Raw genomic sequence first — 26,389 nt, forward strand, 5'->3', positions numbered from 1 at the left:
GCTCTAGTGAAGAGCATTTACAGACATGATGGGCTGAATGGCCTCCTTCTGTGTTATAAACTTTGATGGTTCTATATTCCAGGAGATAAATAGTAAAAGGGTAGTAAGAGGGGTGGGGCCGATTAAGGACCAAAAAGGAGACATACTCATGGAGGCAGAGGGCATGGCTGAGGTACTAAATGAGTACTTTGCATCTGTCTTTACCATGGAAGAAGATGCTGCCAAAGTCATAGTGAAAGAGGAGGTAGTGGAGATACTGGATGTAATAAAAATTGATAAAGAGGAGGTACTAGAAAGGCTCTCTTTTTACTTAAAGTAGATAAGTCACCAGGACTGGATGGGATGCATCCTAAGATGCTGAGGGAAGTTAAGGTGGAAATCGCAGAGGTACTGGGCATAATTTTCCAATCCTCCTTAGGTGCAGGATTGGTGCCAGAGGACTGGAGAATTGCAAATGTTAAACCCTTGTTCAAGAAACAGTGCAAGGATAAACCCAGCAACTACAGGCCAGTCAGTTTAACCTCAGTAGTGGGAAAGCGTGTGCTTTCTTAACCACTTTCTCAACTTGCCCTGCCACCTTCAACGATTTGTGCACATATATCCCCAGGACTCTCTGTTCATGCACCCCCTTTAAAATTGTATCCTTAAGTTTATATTGCCTTGCCTCATTCTTCCTACCAAAATATATCACTTCGCACTTTCTGCATTAAATTTCATCTGCCATGTGTCTGCCCATTCCACCAGCCTGTCTTCTTGAAGTCTATCACTATCCTCCTCACTGTTCACTATACTTCCAAGTTTTGTGTCATCTGCAAATTTTGAAATCGTGCCCTGTACACGCAAGTCCAAGTCATTAATATATATCAAGAAAAGCAGTGGTCCTAGTACCGACCCCTGGGGAACACCACTGTATACCCTCCTCCAGTCTGAAAAACAACCGTTCACCACTACTTTCTGTTTCCTGTCACTTAGCCAATTTCGTATCCATGCTGCCACTGTCCCTTTTATTCCATGGGCTTCAACTTTGCTGACAAGCCTATTATGTGGCACCTTATCAAACGCCTTTTGGAATGATAATTAGCAGGCAGCGCGATGCTGACGTGCTGCCTGTGCTTTTTGAATGGGCGCGGGCATATCTTTTTTAGCCTTATCGAATTTCTAGGCCAATGTCTCTTGTTCTGTGTCAATTTACCTTGGTTATCCAGTAATCTTACAACTTCAACTGTAGACATTCAATCCTTCTTGAGAAATTTGTCAGATCACTATATATTTGCACTAGATGAACAATGATCTTTCAGAACATATCTGCTGGTTACCCAGAAGGGATATTACATTTATTTCTGTATGTTTGTTGAACTCTTTTAAGAATTAGTTTATCTTAACAAAGGCAATAAGATTACTATAGAGTGCATTCTGTGTTGGAAATAAAGGCGTATATGTCAAAAATCTTCTGTAAGTGATTTTACTATATGAATGTTTAAGACATTCATATCAAATTCCTTTCTCTGCTATTTTAAAATACATTAACCCATTTAATGTGGTGTCAGCCATGGCTCAGCAGTAAGCACTCTTGCTTCTGAGTTGAAGGTTGTGGGTTCAAGTCTCACTCCAAACACTTGAGCACATAATCTAGGCTGTCACTCCAGTACAGTACTGAAGGAGTGGTGCATTGTCAGAGGTGCCATCTTTCAGATGAGATGTTAAACGGAGGCCCTGTCTGCCCTCTCAGTGGATGTAAAAGATCCCATGGTCCTATTTGAAGGAGAGCAGGGGAGTTCTCCCTCGAGTCCTGGCCAATATTTATCCCTCATCCAACATCATTAAAACAGATTATCTGGTCATTATCTCACTGCTGTTTGTGGGACCCTGCTGTGCACAAATAAACTGTGGCGTTCCCCACATTGCAAGAGTGACTACACATCAAAAAGTACTTAATTGGCTGCAAAGCACTTTGGGGCATCCTGAGGTTGTGAACGGTGCTGTAGAAGTTCTTTCTTTCCTTTCTTTTAAAACAAACAGGTTAATGCATCTCTTAAAATACCTGGAAGAAGAACTTGATAGGAGCACATCAGTCACATCACTAGCAGAAACTTCCGAGCATCTATTCTTTTATTTGCAGCACAGAATCCATTCTATTGTAATATTACTGGCTGTAATATTCTAGTTCTTTCTCATTACAACACTGATCAGTAAAGGCATTATGAGGCATAGTGAAATTGATATTAGTTGTTGGTAAAGGAACAATTCATCTGTTTCTTTCACAAACTGTTCACGATCCATTCTATTACATATTCTCCATAAGAAAGGTTTGTTTGGTCCGCAATAGCAAAGCATGCAAAACTGAAGAATATCAAATTTGGATTCTACACTTTACATCTTTGACTGATTGCTTTCCAGGGCATGATAGTTCAATAGCTCTGGGATTTAAATTTGCTGCAGCCATTAAACTATTATTGAACTGACCTTTCTTCAAAGGATGAAATGGACCGAGCAAAGTTGATGAAGTGGATTGCGCAGTTTGTGAAAGGAACACATTTTATGGGCCAACTGGTCTTTTCTTGTTTCAAATGTTCTTATGTAGCACACAGTTGTTTGGCAGGTGACTTTGAAGGCATTGGGGCAGATTTTGCTGTGGGTATGATGGCGTACTCTGAGAGTACGCCACCATACTGCCTTTGAAATTGACCGCAAGTTCCCGAACTTGCGATCTGTCAAGGTATGCCTTGACAGATGATCTGCACCGATGGGGAAATATTCATTGCTGGTGCAGAGTTGGGTTAGTTGCCCACCAACTGCCCAGCAATTACGGAGGAAAATGTTACAGTTAGTGAAAGCAGGTGCAGGAGCCTGCTTCACTGTGAAAGGAACCCGGAAGACCTTGCAGGCATTTTCTGCCATGGTTCCTGACAACGGATGGACTTTGAAAGTTGCTGAAAAAGTTGGCACTTATGATAAATTTTGCATTATTAATGATGTACATTCACATTTTTTCACTAACTATAGTGATGCAAGTTGCAGACATGCTCCGTTTCAAAGAATTTGAGAATTCATATTTCAAATAAAAATATAGGAAATTTAAAATTTTAGTCATGGAAATGCCAATAAAGAAAATTTTAAGGCTAAGATGTTGATATTTTCTGTGAAACACGATTGTGTACAAGACTCAATAAAGAACAAAGGGTTTCTATACGGATACTGCATTTCAAAAATCAACATAATGTTGGTATTTTGGAACATAATTTTAACATAATGCTGATATATGAAATAAGTCCAAGTGCCAGTTTTGGTAACGATGCAGTTCTACATATTTTGCCAACAATTCTATCTTCTCTACTTGTTTTCATTCAATGCATTCAGTAACTGTCTCGCAATGAAATATGTAATGTGAATCTTCTGTAAAATACTTACATCTAAACATAATGGGCCGTATTTTCCAATCGGAGGCTTCCTGCGTGCGGAGGCCTCCGATCTGGAAAAAATCTATGCTCTTACCTGAGGGCCCCAGGGGTCCGGATGTTTCCGCTTCTGGGCCTCTGCTCTACGAAATGTGCAGGGCCCAGGTATCCCAGGGGTGCATGCGGTTCGCAAGTGTCCCTGGGATCACGTGGGAAATGGGGAACCAATGAAAGAAGGGAATCTCCCTTAATACTTTTGACAGCTTAGACCTGTCAAAAGTATGAATAGGGATCACTCAAAAAACATATCAAAACATTAAATACATTTTTTTTAAATCACGTTTTTAAAATTAGTTAAAATTACATTAAATTAAATATTTTAAACAAAAATTTAACTTTTTGAAAAAAAATTAAAGTTTTTTAGGGGGCTAAAAATAAACTTTAAAAGTATTTTAAAATTATAAATGAGTGATTAACAATTTTTCTTTTTACTTTTTTAAACTCTTATGCTGGTAAAAGCAGGCGTAAGATTTTTAAAGGATTTCAGTGGGCGGATGTTCTGCAGAAAGCGGAACTCTCCACCGCAGAGGCCCTTCTCCAGGGCAGGCGTGCAACCTGAAACCGGCACTTGCGAGGTCCCTACGGGTGTGTACAAAGCTCATACACACCCGTAGGCATCGGAAAATACGGGCCAATATTAAGGAACAATTTGTTGCTTATCTAAATGTTTTTAAAAGGTAATTATAAAGCTATAGACTGAAAGAAGTTTCTGAGGGCGTGGCTTAGTTTTGACAGGTTTTGTGGGCATGTATTTTCTAACTCATAGGCTGTACGCTGCGCTCCTGGGCCCAGTGATGCAATGTGCTGCGCACAACTCTGCAGCGCCGAACAGCAAGTCTTCGTGTGGGGCCTCGCACAAGGTAAGTGCGAATTCTTTCCGGAGGTCGGCAGCATACTCCATAGCTACGCCACCGACCGCAATTTCTGGGCCATTATCTTTAAGATAATGGAGGCTGTTTTCTATATTCCAAGCTGCCAGAATACCTTGTAGGCGGATGCTCCGACCTGCAAAAATTCTACGAATGTACCTGGTGGCCCGGGAGATACGGAGGCTTGCGATCCTGGGCCTCTCTGGGTCCGCGTGGGTGGAGGTTCTCATATCCCAGGGGCGCTGGCGGTTTGTAGATGCCCCTGGGATCATGTGGGCCAGCCCAACCAATAAAAGAAGGGAATCCCCATTCATACTTATTGAAGTTCCATATGTACCAACACATGAATACATTTTTTTTTTAATTACATATTTCAAATTAATTAAAATGCCATTTAATTAAATATTTTAAACAAAAAATTAATTAAAAAAATAAATGGCCCTGAATTTCCGATCGGAGGCTTCCTGCGTCCTCCGATCAGAAAAATTCTACGCACTTACCTACTGGGTCCGTAGGTCCCGAGACTTCTGATCCTGGGCCTCTGCTCTACGAAATGCACAGAGGCCCGGGTATCCCAGGGGCGCATGCGGTTTGCAAACATCCCTGGGACCACGTGGGCCATGGGGAACCAATCAAAGAAGGGAATCACACTTTTGACAGGTCTCTATGCACGGAACCGTCAAAAGTATAAATGGGGATCATTCAAAAAACACAGTTAAACATTAAATACATTTTTTTTTAATCACATATTTAAAATTAGTTCAAATTACATTAAATTACATATTTTAAATAAAAATTTAATTTTTTGAAAAAATAATTAAAGTTTTTTACGGGGCTAAAAATAAACTTACCTTTTTTAAAAGTATTTTTAAATTATAAATGAGCGAAATTTTTTTTAAAAACAATTCAAAACTCTTATGCCAGTAAAAGCAGGCCTTACATCTGCTTTTACTAGGTGTAATTTTTTTAAAGGTTTTCAGTGGGCAGAAGTTGTGCAGAAAGCAGAACTCCCTGACCGCGGAGACCCTTTTCCCGGGCAGGCGGAGATCTGTCGAGAGGCTTCTTGACAGATCGCAAGTGCCAGATTTTCATGCATGCACACCGCAATCCTAAACCCGGAACTTGCGTGGCCCCCACAGGCGCGTACACACCCGTAGGTGTCACAAAATACAGCCCTCTGTGTCTTTCTACATGAAGTCTTTGCCTTTTTTTATTGGTTTATTGTTAAGTATCAGGTGTTTGATACCTAGGACAGTCACCATCAGCTTAGGTTTTCTGTTCTTATGCTTTTTGTTGGAACAGCCTCCATGATTGTGTTAGAGAGTTTTATGAGCTGTTATTATTCTCCGTCTAGGCTGCTTTCCAGGAGAGCAATAGCAATGGTAAGGTTGAGGTCATTTAAAACATTTGCAAGGTATTCTCCATAGTTTTGTTCTTGGCTACAATGTAAGACCAAAGCCCAAGTTTAGCTTGCACGGTAACATGACACAAAGGAATGTAGCCAACATCCTTCAGTAAAGTCCCTTGCAACTTTGAGCTCTTTGATGGGGTGACCATCTATAAGAGCAGGTCTGTTTGAATCATAATATTCTGACTGGATTTATTGGGGGTTATTTTGGCCAAAGGTAGAAAACAGGTGCTAAATGGGTGCAGTGCTAATAAGACTAGCATGTCTGAAAGTCTGGATTTAGCACACAATTTTGGTCCTAGTTGCTGATTACCATCATTTGAACTTGCTTGGAGGTGCTAAACCAGAAACCTGCAGGGTTAGCACTCAAGTGCTGATTAGACACAATTTGGTAGAGCAAAGTGGAAAATTGTCTGGCTATGTCCTGTCCACAAAAAGCAGGACAAATCCAATCCAGCCAATTACCGCCTCATCAGCCTACTCTCAATCATCAGCAAAGTGATGGAAGGTATTGTCGGCAGTGCTATTAAACGGCACTTACTCACCAATAACCTGCTCACCGATGCTCAGTTTGGGATTCGCCAGGACCACTCAGCTCCAGACCTTATTACAGCCTTTGTCCAAACATGATTAAAACAGCTGAATTCCAGAGGTGAGGTGAGAGCATCGAGACATCAAGGCAGCAAGGCAGCATTTTGAGTGAGTGTGGCATCAAGGAGCCCCATTAAAATTAAAGTAAATGGAAATCAGGGGAAAACTCTCCACTGGCTGGAGACATACCTAGCACAAACAGAAATGGTTGTGGTTGTTGGAGTCCAATAATATCAGCCCCAGGACCTCGCTGCTGGAGTTCCTCAGGGCAGTGTCCTTGGCCCAACCATCTTCAGCTGCTTCATTAATGACCTTCCTGCCATCATAAGATCAGAAGTGGGTAATTCACTGATGATTGTACAGAAACATAGAAGATAGGGGCAGGAGTAGGCCATTTGGCCCCTCGAGCCTCTTCTGCCATTTAATGAGATCATGGCTGATCATCCAAATTCAGTACCTTGTCCCTGCGTTCTCCCAGTATCCCTTGATCCCTTTAGCCTTAAGAAATATATCTAACTACATCTTGAATATATTTAATGAATTGGCCTCAACTGCCTTCTGTTGTAAAGAATTCCACAGGTTCACCACTCTCTGGTTGAAGAAATTCATCCTCATCTCAGTCCTAAATGGCTTACCCCTTATCTTTAGACTGTGACCCCTGGCTCTGGACTCCCCCACCATCGGGAACATCCTTCCTGCATCTAGTCTGTCTAGTCCTGTTAGAATGTTATAAGCTTCAATGAGATCCCCTCTCATTCTTCTAAACTCTAGCGAATATAAGCCCAATCGACCCAATCTCTCCTCATACGTCATTCCTGCCATCCCAGGTATCAGTCTGGTGAATCTTCGCTGCACTCTCTCCATGGCAAGAACATCCTTCCTCAGAGAAGGCAGTGTTCAGTTCCATTCACAACTAATGAAGCAGTCCATGCCTGCATGTAGCAAGATCTGGGCAACATTCAGGCTTGGGCTGATAAGTGGAAAGTAACATTCGCGCCACACAAGTGTCAGGCAATGATTATCTCCAACAAGAGAGTGTCTAACCACCACCCTTTGACATTCAACGGCATTACCATTGTAAAAAAAAACACCATCTACATCATGGGGTTTACCATTGGCCAGAAACTAAACTGGACCAGCCACATAAATACTGTGGCTACAAGAGCAGGTCAGAAGCTAAGTATTCTGCAGCATGTTACTGTCCTCCTGACTCCCCAAAGCCTTTCCACCATCTACAAGACACAAGTCAGGAGTGTAATGGAATACTCTCCACTTGCCCGGATGAGTGCAGCGCCAATAACACTCAAGAAGCTCGACACCATCCAGGACAAAGCAGCCCACTTGATTGGTACGCCATCCACCAAGTTAAACAGTCGCTCCTTCCACCACCGGTGCACCATGGCTGTAATGTGTACCATCGACAAGATGCACTGCAGCAACTTGCCCAGGCTTCTTCGACAGCACCTCCCAAACCCACAACCTCTACCACCTAGAAGGGCAAGGGCAGCAGGTGCATAAGAACATCACCACCTCCATGTTCCCCTCCAATCACATACCATCCTGACTTGGAAATATATTGCCATTTCTTCATTGTCACTGGGTCAAAATCCTGGAACTCCCTCCCTAACAGCACTGTACGAGTACCTTCCCTGTACAGATTGCAGCACTTCAAGAAGGCAGCACACCACCACCTTCACAAGGGCAATTAGGGATGGGCAATGAAAGCTGGCCTTGCCAGTGATGCCCACATCCCATGAATGAATACAAAATAAATTATACGTTGACTCTTCGCACCCACTTCCACTGAAGGTGTGGAGTGCCCTGGCAGGCACACAGCGGCACATTGCAGGATGGCTCAGGGACCAAGGAAGAGGGCATACAGTTTCTCAGATGCAGCACTAGAGATACTGATGGAGGTGGTCCAGAGGAGGAAGGATGTCCTGTACCTGCAGAGAGAAGGACGCCATCTCATCCTCCTGTCTCTTGCTCCTGCAGCAACTGGTACTGCTCTGCCTGGTCTCATATCCTCCTCCCATTTCTCATCAAGACCAAGGGGGACCCCTAGTGAAATGCACACTCTACCTCCTGCTAACTCCTATAAGGTGCCCAATAAAGTGGAGTAGCAGAGCACTTAGGCCTAGAAATTCAGTATAGCCACTTTTGGGACGGAAAAGTCGGGCGGCCGCTAAAGTTTGCGCCCGGCGCAAAGTCGAGGCCACTTCGCCGATATTCAGTAGCTTCGCCCTAAGAGTTTGCTCGAGCGCTAAAACTGGCGTTCCACAACTATCTTTAGGCGCAAAGCCGGCGGTGCTGAGCGAAACCGCTGAGGCCGGGCGCAGCGCAGGTGCGGTCATTTCTTGATTGACAGCAGACACCCTGGCGCCGGCCAGCTCTTAAAGGGGGAAGGGTCAATTCCTTCTGCTGCCACGCCCTGGACACTGCAGCCCTCCAGCTAGGCCCAAACACTGCTGGTGATCAGAAATAGCGCCGGGAAAGATGCAGAAGGCCCGTGAACGAGCGCAGCGCTTCACTGGCCATGATTTGAGGGTGCTGGTTAGGGCTTTGGAGAGGAGACGCAAACACCTGTTCCCGGACAGTGGGAAGAAGCCTGCGACCAGCGTCTACAGGAAAGCCTGGAGGGAGGTCGCCATCAGGGTGACAGCCAACAGCGAGGTCCCCAGGAACTCTATCCAATGCAGAAAAAAGTTCAATGACCTCACGAGGATTGCCAGGGTGAGTAGCCTTTTCAGTGTCCTCCTCATCCTTGCATGTGCACCTCACATTATGGGCAAAGGGACCTGAAAGCCCTAATGGCCAGCCCTCATCCAGCAGCTATGGGACTGGCATGAACATCAATTGCACATTCTGCACTTGACACACTGGCCAAGCTATTCGACCATGGGAGGCAGTGCACACCAGATCAGGGCTCCACACTGGCCAAGCTATTCGACCATGGGAGGCAGTGCACGCCAGATCAGGGCTCCACACTGGCCAAGCTATTCGACCATGGGAGGCAGTGCACACCAGATCAGGGCTCCACACTGGCCAAGCTATTCGACCATGGGAGGCAGTGCATACCAGATCAGGGCTCCACACTGTACTTAGAGGCCGTCCTTTCTCTTACAGGCCAAGCTGGCCCACAATCAGAAGAGCCGGACTGAGACCGGGGGAGGCGGTCCCCAGAACCAGCAGCTCACTGACCTGGAAGAGCGCGTGGGTCGCCTCATGGGAGCCCGGGTGATTGGCCCCGTTGCCAGTGGAGATGCCGACCCTGTTCTGGGCACCAATGGTAAGGACATCACCTTTTGGACCTCTCTCATCCCACTTGCGCATCAGATCTACATCCTTTGCCACTGTCCGAACAATGCGCTGAATGCCACCACTCATGCCTCCCTCGCTGACGCCCTCTCCTCAATCTAAAGCTACTCTTGTCCCTTCCTGCTTTCAGATGGTGAGGAGGAGGTCCCTGAAGCTGCCACTGACAGCCCCTCGGAAGAGGAGGAGGAGGAGGAGGAGGAAGAGGAAGAGGAAGGCGGCCCATCAGGGGAACCCTCACCCGCGCCAGGGGATGCCAATGTATGGGACACGTCTTCCCTGGAGGAGAGCGTGGGGGAAGTGTCGGAGGGGAGTGTCGCTCCTGGGACCAGTGGGGTGCAGCAACGCAGGGGGTGTGCGGTTGCTCAGTGGCCTTCTTCCCAGAGGGGCGTAGTTGCTGGGCCCAGTGGCATCCAGCAACGCGGGAAGGGTCGGCCAGCTCGGCGGCCTTCTCCCCAGAGGGAGAGTCCGGCCTCCAGTCCGCCGACGGTCAACTCCGAGGAGCTGCGCCTCCTCGATCAAATGTCCGTGGACTCGGAGCGCCGGCACACTGAGCTCATGGGGGTTGTGGCACGGATGCCTGAGGCCATCGAGTCCCTGGCTCATAGTGTGGCCAAGTTCGGGGCCTCACAGGCCAGGAGTTTGGAGCTATTCGGGGCAGCACAGGACGCAAGTCGTGCCGAATTCGTGGCAACACAGGCAGCGAGTGGGCAGCTGATCAGTGGTGCCGTGCAGTCACTGGCTGGTCTGATGCGGTCACAGACCAGGGCAGCATGGGCACTCACTGCTGCCACACTCGCTGCGTCAGCCAGGCATCGCCAGGACACCCGCCACGCTGTAGCAGCACAGCGGTCTGTCGTTCGGCACATGGCAGCGCATGCTGCAGTGCGGGCCCGGGCGAGTGCCAGTGTGTCACTTGACCAGCGGCGGCCTGCCATACGCCAGCTTGCCCCCATTCCTCCAGCCGCCACTGTCACTCCCCCAGTGGAGCTGCCACGAGATGCTGGTCCGACTGATGCTGGCCAGCCACAGCTGCAGCATTCACCAGCCGGCCCCTCGAGGCCCAGACCTCGTCTAGGCCGACCCCCAAGGGCATCTGCCGTGACGACATGTGCCCCTCAGGAGCCTTCCCCCAACCTTGGAGCAGCCACTGGCCACGGTTTGAGGAGGAGCAGCAGGGCGGCCAGGGGCCGCCAAAGGCTGGACAAGGAATCGCCCTCGCGGGCCACAAAGTAGAGGGTGTGGACAAATGTTTGTTTATATTGGGATGGTTGTTTTGTTTCTGGGGATGGTTGTCTTGTTTCTGGGGATGGTTGTTTTGTTTCTGGGGATGGTTGTTCTGTTAAGGCCGAGGATGAAGGCCATTTTTGTTTAAATGTTTTGTTATTCCTCCCCAGGTTGTGGGAGTGAGTCATGTGTGTGACTGTTTTTTGGGGGGTCTTGTCTGTTTTTGGGTTTCATGTGGGAAGGGCCCTGAGTTTGTTCAATAAAGCATTTTATTTATTCATATTGTCCATGTTTGATCTTTGAAGTGTTTGTTGCCTTAAGCGGCTGAGGGCTTGCGGAGCGGCTGCAATCATGTTCTTTCATTGGCACAAGCCATGCCCTGACAGGGGGCCTAGAAGTGACGTTCAATAAGCCGCCAACGGGCGGCCCTTGGACCTTGTGCCTCCCTCCTGGCCTGGTACTCCTCCTCCTCCTCCTCCTCCTCCTCATGCTCCTCCTGCTCCTCCTCCTGAGGTGGTGCTCCAGCGTGAGGTGGCAGTGCCTGAGTCCTGCGGATAGCCAGGTTGTGCAGCATGCAGCAAACGACCACGAACTGGGAGACTCGCTCCGGCGAATACTGCAGAGATCCGCCGGAACAATCCAGGCAGCGGAACCGTTGCTTGAGGACGCCAATTGTTTGTTCTATGATGTTCCTAGTCGCTTGATGGCTCTCGTTGTATGCCTCTTCAGCAGGGGTCCTGGGCGCGCGGAGCGGGGTCATGAGCCAGGTACACAAAGGATAGCCTTTGTCCCCGATAAGCCATCCTCTTGGGTGAGGCTGTGCCTGGAAGATATCAGCCACAGTAGTCTGTCGCAGGATAAAGGCATCGTGGCTGCTGCCTGGAAAGCGGGCACTGACAGCTAGGATGCTCTGCCTGTGGTCACACACCAGCTGTACGTTGAGGGAATGGTAGCCCTTCCGGTTGCGGTAATCCTCGGGATGGTCCAGAGGTGCCCGCAAAGCCACATGCGTGCAGTCAATGGCGCCCTGCACCATGGGGAAGTCCGCGATTCTTGCAAATCCCACTGCACGCTGTTGCTGCCTCTCCAGGGTCATGGGGAAGGAGATGAGTTGGTGTCTCCTTTTGAAAAGGGCATTGGTGACCTGGTGGATGCAGCAATGGATGGCGAACTGGGATATGTTAGCAATGTCCCCAGCAGCTGCTTGGAAGGAGCCGGTGGCATAGAAGTTCAGAGCCACCGTCACCTTCACTTCCACCAACAGAGATGTCCTGCAACTCAGCTGTGGACGCAGATCTCTGTGAAGCAGATGGCAGATCTCTGCAACCACCTCCCTTCTGAACCGCAGCCTCCTAACACATTGCGCGCCAGTCATGTTGAGATACGAGACCTGCTGGCGGTATTGCCTGAGTGGGTAAGGCCCACGTTGCCGACGCCTGTTGCCCCCTCTGTGTCTAGCCAGGGCTGCCCCTCTAACCCAGCATCTGCGAGCTCTTCCGACATAATCCTGAAACTCAGCATTGGCACCCCATGCAGCCCCCATAATATGCTGGCAAACAATGAGATATCAGTGAAGGCGAATTGCCAAGCTCTGGCCTGAAGCCAAAAATACCTGTCCTAGTGTTGGCCCAAAGCAGTAAGCTCCCTTCCTTGGTTTTTTTCAAATAATCCGTTGCACAGGAGTGATTGCTGCAAAATGGCAGCCCTTTATAGTGCAGGGTAAGTGCCCTTAAATTTGCGCTCCCCGCGGCCCGCTTCGGCTGTGTACCGTTCCACTCCACAGTCGTTAGGGCCGCCCGGCGCACAATGGGCCGGCGCGACTGAAGTTCCGGTTTGGGGCGCACAAAGGGCGTTGCACGAGGAAATGACGTCATAATCTGCGCGTGCAGCAGGGCGCGCGCAAAGACTTTGCGCCGGCGCTAAATGTCTACTGAAGTTGGGGCGAAGCACAGATCGCGCTGTGCCCGGGCGCTAAGCGCCTAGCGCTCGAGATCTACTCCTCCTAAGGCGCTAACGGCTGGCGCACGCTACTGAATTTCTAGGCCTTAGTCTTTTTAGGTGAAGCCCTCTGAGAATTTCCGGAATAAATGTTGCTCAAGGTTGGTGCAGTCTTGACAAAGTTTCGGAGATAGTCCTGCGATGTGTTTTAGAGGTACTCTTCACAACTTCAGTAGCAATGAAGCAGTGAGTATCCATTTTAGTAGTACTTGAAATCAACATCAATGCCGTGTTTATGCCCAAACAGGTGGTCGCTGTATGGAGAAGGCGTTAGTTGAAGCGCTATCCACCAAATTGCCATGCAGCCTCTTTAATAAGTGCTAGCAGCTATTTTAAGTGGCAATCAGCTGTTTAATGCACCTCCAGGCAGCTGTTCCTAGCACTGGCTTCAACTCCTTTAACAAGATGGTGTCTTGCGCTAAATGCAGGCTAAACCGGCATTTCAGCTTAAGACCCCACCTTGGCCACCTCGGAGGCTCTTTAGTGCTAAAGTATTAGACGAAAATCACCCCCAGAGTCTTATAACGGAAAGCATGCCTCTACTGATTAAATTCAAGTTCTTTAAGCAATCAACAAAGATAATAATTAAGAGGAATTATTTTATCAGTTTCCTCCTTAATTGTTATGGACAGAACATAAACCTGGTCAAAATAACTTCTCACTCCATGGAATGCTGCCATTTTCTTTCTGAAGGAATGAGTCTATTATGTTAAAAAATATTTTATTATATGCTTTTATGTTAATATACATGATATTACTGTTTTCATGATACACATGAGGCTGATTATGTAGTTTCCCATGAAACAGAAACTCCACTCCTTTGGTAATGGTGCAGTTACATGTTGAGTGTTGTTCAAAGATGTACCAACAGATCTCATGTACGGCTTCCTGAATGCATTCTCCATGGTTTTTACAAAGCTTCAGCTGAAAGCTTTGAACTGCAATTTAATTCTGATCATAAAGTTAAAGTGCCATTTATTCTTTTAATTTGCATCCTGAGGGATATTTAAAATCTTGAAAAGCTAACCAAAAGCATTGCTGGAAGATATTTTTTATTTCATTCTTGGGATGTGGGCATCACTATGTAAGGGGTGGTGTGTGTGGTCAGCTTTGCCTCTGACTCCTGAGCGGTTCGAATCGCTCCCACTCCCTTGGTTCTAGACCTGGACTTATTTAGGGGTTGTAATGAAATTGCAGCAAACAACTGAATTTGATACAAGAACTTTGGTTTTTATTTGAGACAAGAAAATATACACAACACAATAATCTTATCACTCTAAAAGGGGGAACACTTCGGAATATACGAGGGAGAATAACAATAGATAAAATACTTAACCCCTCCCAATCCCACTACACTAACTAGGTTGGATTCCAGAGGACCAGGGAAATGCTCACCAAATGACTTCCTTGACAGTTGTAGAGGTTCGCGATTTTGGGGTTCTCTTTGTGTGGCGGTTGGGGCCTGCTATACCCCGGACATGGTGGAAGACTTCACCTGCATTGGTTTTTCAGTCTTCGCATGTCCGCTGATGCGGTCGGGTCCGTATTTGGATCTATCGGGTAAGTACCAAATTTCCTTTGGTTAGTTATAGGGTTTAGAATCTTTTTCATCAAATCTTACCCAGGGGTAAGTCAGGATAGCTTGTAGAGTGGAAACAAACTTGCGAATCTTCGGTTTCTTCCAGGTTGGTTTCTTGTTGGTCGCGGTGGCCCAATATTATCAAGTTGTTGGTAATATTGTTGGTTGTTTGTTTCTTGGGGCCCTTGATTGCCGCGATTCCTTTCCGTTCTCCTTCTGTTGTTCTTCCATCGATTGATTGTCCCGAGGCTGATGTCTTTCGAATGAGCTGTGCCTCTTTCTGTATGAACTGTACCTTCAAGTTCACACAACATCCAAATAACCTTCACTGACTGTCTGTATGACTCTCTGACTGTTTCTGTGTAAAAGCAGGCCTCAATTATACCATTTGAGGCTTTGCTTATCTGCCCGCCAAATCCTCTCTGGCCCATTGTTAATTTTGGTGGGCTCATTAACTTTAATAGTTTTAAATTCTTTAATGGGTTCCTGGCTGGTTCCATCTACTTTTAATTGACTGAAGTTGGTGTAAACTAGTTTCGGGATGGTTCGTCGAAACTTAAATTAGCGTTTAATGTCTTTTTAAACTTTTGTCTGATTAGTGAGTTTTGTCTTCTCCTGTTAGGGTCAGGGTCCCTTTTGTTGGTCAGTGGCATGTACTGTATTATTCATATTCTTGATGGCTCTGTAACTGTCCTTCCATAGGCCTATTGTCATTTATGTGGAATGACTGAGACAGTCCAGAACATTCCCAGACAGTTTGGCCTATGCCAATACTCAAACTGTTTGTTTTACAGGGGCCCATCCCAACTCCTTTGTCGCAGACTTCCACAGGCCTGGACATGTCCTTTTTAAAATAGCCAAAATCCTGGGGTTTTGACTTTAAGCCCCTTTTGGCCCAATATTCTTTTAAACAGTCAAAAATCTCTTCTCTTCTTGGTTTGGGGGGAATCTGTAGAATTTTGCAAACCTTACAACTAGCAAGACCAGCATTTAGTGCCCAACCCTAGTTGCCCTTGAGAAGGTGGTGGTGGGCCTTCTTCTTGAAGCGCTGGAGACTGTGTGGCGAAGCTGCACCCACAATACTTTTAGATAGGGAGTTCCAGCATTTAGACCCAGTGACAATAAAGGAACGGTGATATATGCCCAAGTCAGGATGATGTGTGACTTGGAGGGGAACGTGGAGGAGAACTGGTATAGTATCACCTTGTGAGAGCTTCATATGAAACATCCACTAGTCTATCCCAAGAAAAAGTTATATTTGAGATGTTTACCAAGGTGACGGATATCCATGCTGGAGAATGCAACACTTTGAAACTTTTTATGTAACAGTTGCAGGATCAAGTGCTTCCAGGACAAGGATAGCAGAAGATGGATGTCGAATAAAGCTCCCACTGCACGCCCATCACAATGCATCTGAATGTCAACTTCAAAGGAGCATGATCTATTACACTAGTGCAACTTTTCCATTTTCCACATCAGCCATCCTTTTAGCCTCTTTGAGGATGATTGTCAGTTTACTACCAATTAGTGCCACACCGAGTGCAGTTCTGTGCTGTGAATTGTCTCCAGGAACTGGGTTGAGACTGTCCAAATCTATTTTACATTAAGAAACTTCCAACTGTCAGAGAAAGGGAAAATTTTCATCCAGCATGTCTGGATGGGAAATCAGCATTATCAGAGATAAACTTAAGATATTTTTAGTTCTTATGTAAAAATTGTTAGCTATCCTTGAAGGATTATTTTGCTCTAATTGGGAGTATTAACCATTAAGATTATTGGCTGCAGTAACCTATTACAAAAATAATTATAATCCAGAACATAAGTATATGCTGTACAGATACTCTGAAAACAGGCTGCTCAGCAACATTTTTTTTATTCCTTCCCGCATATTTGTCATGATTATTATGATACTTAATTATGCCATTTCTGTCAAACCAATAAGCCCTAAAATATTTCTTCTGCACAATCAAAACATTTAATTAGTATTTTACTAGCAGAGCAAAATAGAAAATTGTTCCCTAGTTTAGTGAGCGGCAGTGAAGTGTATGTTTACCCATTTCTGTGGGAGTACGTCAACTTGATGTCATTTCAGAAAGAAAATAGCTGGAAAGTTTAAGAGCACATGATAATGTGAGTTGTTTTGAATGAATTTAATAAATATTGGGCTTGTTGTCAAGTGAAATTCAGATGAGAAATAAGAAATAAGAAAATCACACTTCCATCAGGATTTCTTTACTACTCTGCTTTTTGATGCCTCAATGTTCACAGAAGGGAATGAAGCCCTAATTTGTGCCAGGAGAATTATACTGTATGATGCTTCATCTTGTTTCCTGCATGTTTTTGTGTCAGCATGCTAGAATTACATTATGGGAGAAAAAGAAAGAAAGACTTGCATTTATAGAGCTCCTTTCATGACCTTAATACGTCCCAAAGAGCTTTACAACCAATGGAATACTTTTGAAGTGCAAGTAATGCGGTAGCCAATTTGTACACAGCAAGCTCTTACATACAGTAATGAAATAAATGACCAGATAATCTATTTTAAATGATGGTTGAGGGATAAATGTTGGCTGGGACACCTGACGAACTCCCCTGCTAATCTTCGAATAATGCCGTGGGATCTTTTACGTCCTCCTGAGAGGGCAGATGGGGTCTCAGTTTAACATTTAACCCAAAAGGCAGCACCTCTGACAGTGCAACACTCCTTCAGTACTGCACTGGAGTGCCAGTCTAGATTATGTGCTCAAGTCTCCAGGGTGGGGCTTGAACCCACGACTGACTGACTGAGAGGCAAGAGAGGAATGTTTTTATGTGGAGCACTAAAAATAAGGGACTATTGTTCAAGAAAGGGTGTAAGGATATATGGGAACTTGGGTTTCATAAATAGAGGTGTTGAGTACAAAAGTAGAGAAGTTATGCTGAACCTTTATAAAGTGCTGGTTAGGCCATAACTGGAGTATTGTGTCCAGTTCTGGTCACCACACTTTAGGAAGGATGTGAAGGTCCTTGAGAGGGTGCAGAGGAGATTTACCAGAATGGTTCCAGGAATGGGGGATCTTAGCTACAAGGACAGGTTGGAGAAGCTGGATTTGTTTTCATTAGAGCAAAGGAGATTGAGGGGTGATTTGATAGAGGTGTACAAGATTATGACGGGTTTGGATAGGCTAGTCAGGGAAAGGCTGTTCCCACTAGTCGATGGAACAAGGACTAGGGGACACAGATTTAAGGTTTTGGGCAAGAGATACAGGGGAATGTGAGGAAAAACTTTTTTACGCAGTGAGTGGTGCAGACTTGGAACTCGCTGCCGGTTTTCAAGGGGAGACTGGATAGGCATTTGAGGGAAATAAACTTGCAGGGCTACGGGGATAGAGAGGGGGAATGGGACTGACTGGATTGCTCTACAGAGAGCCAGTGCGGCCTCGATGGGCCGAATGGCCTACTTCTGTGCCGTTATGACTCTATGACATGTTGATTTTTAATGCTCCCAAATGTAAGTAGGGGTGAGCAATAAATCCTGCCTCGCAGATGTCGCCCACATCCCAAGAACACATTTTTTGAAAAAAATTGTAAAATGCACCTTTTTATATAAAAGAGCCTGAATACAAATTTGCAGAAAGAGTGAGCATATTTGGAGTGCTTTTTCCTAAATTTTCTTCCCCTGCCGAAGGCTTTGACCCATCCTGGAGTATAGTTGTGCAGGTACCAGCAACCCTCCAGTGGCATGGGTCCAGATAGTATATGTCAGCAGGTTTTTCCATCATGAGGATAGGGGGCACAGCAGAATCATGGCTGAGCTGAATCTCTATGATATGCCTCAATAAATCCGAGACTCGATGTTAGCGAAACAAAACAAGGCTTTTATTGACTTAGAAGGTAACACACAGAGGAGAATGTATCTTCCATCCAGAGGTCTGCCGTACTGGATGTGCTGCAGGCTGGGCCAGCTTACATAGGAGCCAGGTATGGGCGGAGCCCTACACACAGTACAATACAATGGAAATGAAACTGAAACCAACCACAGTCACAGGCAGAGAAATACTGATGAGTGATGAATGGAATATTTCATCACACTCTACACACAAGCAAACCCACGTCTTTGAGCAGGAGTATATGACGGTGATCCGGAGCAGTGATGTTGTTTCCCCTCATTCAAAAACTAATCAAATAGGCTAATGGAATGTTGGCATTTATCACAAGGAGTTTGGAATACAACAGTGAGGAAGTGATGATTCAGTTGTACAGAGCCCATCTCAGGAAGAATATATTGGCCTTGGAAGGGGTGCGGTGCAGATTCACCAGATTGATACCAGGGCTTAAAGAGTTAAAGTATGATGACAGGTTGCATAAATGGTTTTTATTCCCTTGAGTTTAGAACGCTGAGGGGAGATCTAATTGATGCATTTAAAATGATAACGGAATTTGATAGGTTAGCTGCACAGTATTTATTTCCTCCATTAGAGGAATCGAGAACAGGATGGGGGTGGGGGCATAATTTTAACATTAGAGCTGAGTCAGATAGGAATGAAATCAGCAAGCATTTTTTCACACAAAGTGTAGTGGAAATCTGGAACTCTCTCCTCCAAACGGCTGTGGATGCTGAGTCAATTGAAATGTTCAAAACCGTGTTTGATAGATTTTTGTTAGCTAAGGGCATCAAGGGATATGGAGACAAGGCACATAAATGGAGTTGAGCTACAAGTCAGCCATGATATAATAGAATGGTGGAAGAGGTTCAAGGGGTTGAGTGGCCTACTCTTGTTCCTATTTCCTTAGTTTCACCCCCTTCCCCTCACCATCCCTGCCCCTAGCCTGGGAATACTAAGGTCATTGTAGCAGTCCCATTGCCATCCTGTTTGAAATGAAGCAACTCATCACAGGCTTAATGCTACTTGAGCGCATAATCTAGGCTAACACTGTAGTGCAACTGTCACAGGTGACATCTCTTGGGTGAGAAGTTATACCGAGGCCCTGTTTACATCCTCTTCGTTGGATGTAAAATATTTACATGGCACTATTCGAAGAAGAGCAGGGGACTTCTCCAGATGTCATGGTCAATATTTATCCCTCAACCAACATCACTTGAAAACAGATTATCTGGTAATTTAGCTCATTGCTGTTTTTGCTGAGTGCAAATTGGCTGCTGCATGTCCCTACATTATAACTGGGACACACTTCAAAAGTACTTCATGGGCTATGAAGTGCTTTGAGATGTCCTGAGGATGTAATAGGTGCTACAGAAGTTCTTGCTTTCTTTCTTGAACATGCACAGGGAAATTAAAATGTCACTAAAGCTGATGGAAGCGCATGATTCTGAGATGTATTTATTGGGGAAGGGGAAGGGGAGGGTGATTTGCTGCTTGTTCACCACTAGTAGGCAGAGTATTGTGTCTTTCGGTGATCACAGCAGTATATCATCCAGGAAACAATGATTGGCCATGCCCCCTAGCACTCTAATAGCACTATCAATAGCATACTTCATATGGAAACAAAGACTAGATATGACACTATGCATGCACAGTACAAGATGCAAAGCATCAAGCACTTCCTCATCAAGATATACTATAGCTAGCTGTGGGACACAGCTCTGTCTATTCTATCTGACCCAAACAATGTGCCTTAGTCCCAGCACTGGCTTCAGACTGGACCAGTTCCCATTTCTATACTTTCTTGGACCTCTCTGAGTTAGATTATCAATTAACACAAACTTAGTGGCAATTTTGTGCTGTGAGTCGATATCCACTAGGAACTACTGTATGTTGTGACTTTGGAAACTTACTTTACAGAGACTTTTAGAGTCAGCAGAGAGAGGAGATATTACATTCCATCAGGATGGGCTGAATTCCGATCTTAAACGAAGGGGTAAAAGGACAGTGGACTAACCCATTGCAAAACCTAATCCCCATTTATTAACAGATTATTTATTTATTTATTCATTCCCTGATCTTGCCAACCAAATAACAAATAAACTGGTGCTATACCATCTCATTATTTCATTTATTATAATGAATTCTAGACCGAAAACATTAGTCAATAATGCAATTTTGTATTTATTAAGGAAGTCCACGCTGAATGCTCAATGCAAAGCTTCACACATTATTCCTGCCTGTGAACCTTTCTCCCAGGGACACTCCATTATATTCAAAAAGTTCAAAGCAGTTTAAACCATAACTTGCTGAGCTGGGAATGTTGGGCCATGTACCAGGAGGTGGGTTACCTGTAACTTGCTCTGTGGTGGCCGACTAAAACGTCTTGTGCTCCATTTTGCAAGAAATCTGCCATTATTACAGTTGTCTCCACTGCACTTGGTTGGTACATCGTCTGATACAGAGAAAGTATTCCTAATTATAAATTGATATGAGAGTATTATCTCTTGGCAAACTGAGCATGTTTTCAATAGGAATTAACTGCACTAGTAAACCCAATACTAAAAGCAAGACAAATTCATTAACAGATATAAAATGCTTTTTTGTTTTGACCTTCCATTTATCAGTGTAATAAAAAAAATACTTTGCAGCCAACCCCCTCTATGAATCTACAAATGTTTTGTTTTATTAATTCCTGGGATGTGGGCATCACTGGCAAGGCCAGCATTTTTTGCCCATCCCTAGTTACCTTTGAGAAGGAGGTAGTGAGCCGCCTTCTTGAACCATTGCAGTCTGTGTGGTGAAGGCATTCCCACAGTGCTGTTAGGTAGGGAGTTCCAGGATTTTGACCCAGAGACGATGAAGGAACGACGATATATTTCCAAGTTCCAGGATTTTGACACGGAGACGATGAAGGGACAGCAATATATTTCCAAGTCATAATGGTGTGTGACTTGGAGGGGGACTTGGAGGTTGTGGTGTTCCCATGCACCTGCTGCCCTTCTCCTTCTAGGTGACAATGGTCGCGGGTTTAGGAGGTACTGTAAAAGACACCTTGGTGAGTTGCTGCCTTGCATCGTGTAGATGGTACACACTGCAGCCATAGTGCGCTGGTGGTGGAGGGAGTGAATGTTTAAGGTGAGCCATTTGACACAGACTACCCAGCCTTTGAACTGCACTAGCAACCACAGCATTTATGTGGCTGATCCAGTTGAGCTTCTGGCCAATGGCGTCCCCCAGGATGTTAATGGTGGGGGATTCAGCAATGGTGATGCCACTGAATGTCAAGGGTAGATGGTTAGACTCACTCTTGTTGGAGATGCTCATTGCCTGGCAATTGTGTGGCACGGAAAGTTACCTATCACTTATCAGCCCAAGCTTGGATGCTGTCCAGGTCTTTTTGCATGAGGGCATGACTGCCTCATTATCTGAGGAATTGTAAATAGAACTCAATACTATGCAATCATCAGTGAACAGCCCCACTCCTGACCTGATGATGGAGGGAAGGTCATTGATGAAGCAGCCGAAGATAGTTGGACCTAGGACGCTGCCCTGAGTAACTCCCGCAGCAATGTCCTGGAGCTAAGATGATTGGCCTTCAACCACCACACCATCTTCCTTTGACATAGGAATGTAGGAACATAGGAAAGGAGTTGGCCATTCAGCCCCTCAAGCCTGTTCCACCATTCAATGAGATCATGGCTGATCTACAATCTAACTCCTCGCCTTTGGCCCATATCCCTTAATACCTTTGGTTAACAAAAAGCTATCAATCTCCGATTTAAAATTAACAATTGATCTAGCATCAATTGCTGTTTGTGGAAGAGATTTCCAAACATCTACCACACTTTGTGTGCAGAAGTGTTTCCTAATTTCACTCCTGAATGGCCTGGCTCTAATTTTTAGACAATGCCCCCTAGTCCTAGAATCCTGTAGGGGGTGGTGGTGTTTGTCAGCTTCACCTCTGACTTATGAGCGGTTCGAATCACTCCCAATCCCTTGGTGCTAGACCTTGGACTTATTTGGGGGTTGTGACAGAAGTGCAGCAGACAACTGGTTTTGGTGCAAGAAACTTTGATCTTTAATCAAGAGAGAAAATATAACACAACAATCTTAACACTAATAAAATGAGGAACACTTCGATACACACGAGGGAAATTACAGTAGAAAAATACCTCACCCCTCCTAATTCCACTTTACTAACTAAGTTGGGCTCTAGAGGACCAGGGATAATGCTCACCAAACGAACCCTTGACAGTTGAGCTGGTTCGTGGTTTCGGGGTTTGCTGGATGTGTTGGTTGGTGCCTGCTGTACCCCAGATGCAGTAGAAGACTTTGACTGCGTGTCTGGTCAGTCTTCGTGAGTCTGCTGATGCGGTAGGGTGCGTATTGGATTTATCGTGTGAGTACCCACTTTTCTTCTGTTAGAGATAGGGTTTAGAGTCTTTTTAAGTAAAAATCTTACCCAGGGTTAAGTCAGGAATAGATTGCAGAGTGGAAAACTTGCGACTCTTCGGTTTTCTCCCAAATTGGTTTTCTTTGGTCGCGGTGGTCCAATATTACGCGGTTGGTTGGTGGTAATATTCGGTTGGTTGTTTCGTAAGGCCCTTTTTGCCACGAGGTGTCTGATGGTCACTGAAACTTTTGCTTTGGTTTCTTCTTGTGTGTTGACCTGCTTCCAGAACTGTGAACTTCTTCGAACTCAATGAACTCCCGAGAACTGTCGAGAACTGTAGAGCTTGTAGAGAACTTGTTGTAACTGTGTAATTGCTGAACTATACTCCTGCTGAACTGTTCTTACCTCTTGAGAAAACAGACCTTCAATTATGCTAATTGGGGCCTCCTTATCTGCGCGCCAAATCAATCTTGGTTTATTGTAAGATTTTGGCGGGCTTGTTAATAGTAACTTGTTTAATGAATGTGTGAAGTGGTTTCGGGATGGTTCCATGAGCTGTTGAGCTCTTACTTGATTGTAGTTATTGTGCTCAGGTTTCCAGTTTCCTGACTGGGCCTGAGATTTCTATGGAGTTGGGCGAGGTGATTTGTTTTATGCATGTTTTGGATGGGCCCTGTAATTTGGGTGGGGACTGCTCTTCTGTGGGTCTATTGTTAGAATCTAAATTGTCTGATAGGGGTTGAGTGACTTTAGACAGTTCCTCAGAGTATTTGATTAACTCGAATACTCAAACTGTCTATTACAGAGGCTGATCCCATTTCCGGTTGCAGCCTTTGCTTTCTTTACAAGCTGAAACATGCCTTTTAAAATGACAAATCTTGGTCCTTGACCTTGAATGTCCCTCTGTTAGGCCCAATATTTTATCACCCTGAAGTGGTTAGAAAAGAGTCCAAAGTCCTTTTCTTTAGAGTTTTTCTCCAAGTTTTGGGGGATCTGTGAATTTTGAGAATCTTACAGTCCCCCCTGTGATACTTTACTTGCTAGAGTATCATACTGGGTGAGCCAAATTCTTGATCCTCGAGAGCCAACCTTCCCCTGTAGTTTACCTATCTAAGAGCCAAAATATACATTCCCCTTTAGATGTAGTTTTCAGATGCATACACAGGTAAGAATTCAGTTACATTCATCTCCAAGCACAGAGGGGGTCCAACACCCCTGCACCACTTGAAAAACATGGTACATACATAGAAAAATAACACACAGTCACAAAATGTTATCTTAATAATGATTAAGGCGTGTCCCATACCTGGTCATAGAATTTATGTAATGCTCGTCCTATGCTCTCTCATGTCGGGATCGGAGCCTTCTGTCCCTCCATTGCACTTTGTGCACAGTAAGTAGAAGACTATGCCGAGCTGGCAGACCACTAAAATAAGGGAAGCCATTCTGATCCAGGAAGGGACCTCTATATTTTTGAAAATATCCCACTAGGGTGGAACTATGATAGCCGAAATCTCAGCCCCTATCTCGACTGTCTTTTGTTCTAGAGTATCGAAATGTTTTTGTGATATTTCTACGGTTCTGAGTAGGGCAGTAAGATGTTCGGGTAGAGGGGGAATTTTGTAGCCGAAGAATGTGACATAGTCTTGCAGGTTGGTTATGTTTTCCCTGACAGTGAGGTGAACAGTGGAGGGTTCAGGAATGGGGACAATTCGTTCCTGGGCCACTTGAACTTCTGCCTTGGGTTTATAGCAGAAACTGCTCTCACTCACCGGACACCAGATGTGCTGTCCATGCTGGTAGTGGGGCGCACTTGTGGTGACACAATATGTCCCACCCCCTATGAATGCTACCTGTGGGGGAACATGGCCTTGTGCCATTACCTCCATGGTACAGTTCACAGGTTGTGCGCCAGCAGCTTTAAACCTGCACTGTGGTCTAGAATAGGCATTCAAGTGCTGGGGACACAGTATTATGTGTGCACCCCGGCTCCGGCACCCGAAGAGGTCAGTACCTGTCATAGCATGCTCCCACTTCATGACATAAGGTGGGACCACTGCGAAACAGACGTATGCACCCCCTTGAACGATCCCAATGTTCTCCACCCTGTATACTGGAGCGGGTCGGGCTGTCCCACCCATGACCGGCATCCTCACTACTATCCCCATGATAGTGTGATTGGAATGCCCGCAATCTACTGGGACAGGGTAGGCTTCAGAGGCTAGGCAGATCTGACACGGGCTCAGCGAATTGCTAAACGGGTGGAGGGCTGTGAGGTGCTTGTTGCTAATCCAGGAGGGGACTAAACCTTGTTTTAAATCCTCCAGGTTGCTGTGGCCCTCGCCCAGCAACCATGCCCCGTATAGCACACACACCTCATTCTGAGCAGCCTGATCCGAAGCATTCCTATCCTCTCGTATGAGTGCATTTACTGTTTTTGTGTGTCTTTCTAGCTCAGCAATGATCTCCCTTAAATGGACCATCATATCTTGGTCCTCGTGTAGCTCTGAGCCTACCACTGTGTTTTCTTCCATTAGGATCTTTCGCAGTTGGGTTTTTAGGCCATTTATTTGTGTTTGCAGTTCTATATCATCCAGACTATTTATTACAGAGCATCCTGTATCGTAGGTTGTAAAAATATCGTTCCAGGTTCCCCTTCTTTGTCTCCCTGTGCCCACAGTGTGCTTAGCGTGTAATGTGTACAGCTCTGCTTTGTCTATGTTGGCAAAGTCGAATTTGTAGAATTTCCTAAACATTTCTTTTAGTACGGCCTGGTATAGCTGTTCTGTCTCCTTAGGGCACCATTTAGGTAAGTGTACTTTGGTAAGGTTTAGGATAACTGAAGCTACTGCATAGTGTACCCTCTGGTATAGTACCTTTTTGGTCGGTACTAGCACTAACCCATTCCCTCGTCCCTTGGTGTTGGTAGGACACCTCTCTATTACTGTCCGTGATGTCAAGGTCGTGGGCAGGAGCTTTTGGGTGCATGCTATGAGTTCGGTGGCGTTGACTGGGATCGGGGAGTGTGGGACCGCGTATGCATGCAGGCTAGAATCCCACCCCATCCCCTCCCCGGTATCTTGCCATTGTCTGGAGAAGATGATGGATATGCCTGTGGGGCAGGCTTTCTCTGATCCCCACATGCAGAGGTAGATTCCCTGTTCTGACTCCCACCACTTATCCCAACACACACTCACTCCCCCTTGGGCCCCTGTGATCATCCAGTGGGTGTCATTCCCCAGTCATTCCCAGTCGGCTACACAGTCCCCTATGTCCCTGCTCAGCTTCCTGAGCCACCACCACCTTTCCAGGGGAATCTGTCCCTTGCATGTAAGACACACACGTTTCCCCTTTGACACTGATCCGTGTAGCAATGAACTGTACCCTGGGGCACGGGATGGAGGCCTCCCCGTAGGTGAACCCGGTCTGGCTGGAGTATTGTGTAGAGTTAGACCCCAGCCACCCTGGCCACTCATGGAAATAAATAGCAAGCTCCTCCACACCCGGTTCGCCACCCCCAGCAGTAACGATCGACGCTCTCTCTCCCGAGCACCCATAAATGTGGGAGTCCTCCACGTCACCTCGGTCACCGATGCTCACCCTCACCAGGGCGAGCAGGAGCAGAACCTTTCTCATGCCGATTTCCTCTCTGTAGTGACACACAAAACAGATAGCCATGCCTCGAGAA

General features: G+C 45.7%; 1 protein-coding gene across 1 annotated transcript in view; it reads right to left on the reverse strand.

Moving 5' to 3' along the window:
* Positions 1-25,457, reverse strand: part of LOC147111575 (uncharacterized) — a 77,286-nt gene extending 51,829 nt beyond the window's left edge. Inside the window, exon 1 of the mRNA XM_085998276.1 lies at positions 24,474-25,457. Within this exon, the coding sequence (XP_085854402.1) occupies positions 24,474-25,457 (984 nt within the window). The remainder of the gene's footprint in view (positions 1-24,473) is intronic.
* Between the last annotated feature and the right edge of the window lie 932 nt (positions 25,458-26,389).

This window comes from Somniosus microcephalus, chromosome 10 (assembly GCF_052327205.1).
Source record: "Somniosus microcephalus isolate GS21.2 chromosome 10, FLI_Smic_1.0, whole genome shotgun sequence".
NCBI classification, from domain to species: Eukaryota; Metazoa; Chordata; class Chondrichthyes; order Squaliformes; family Somniosidae; genus Somniosus; species Somniosus microcephalus.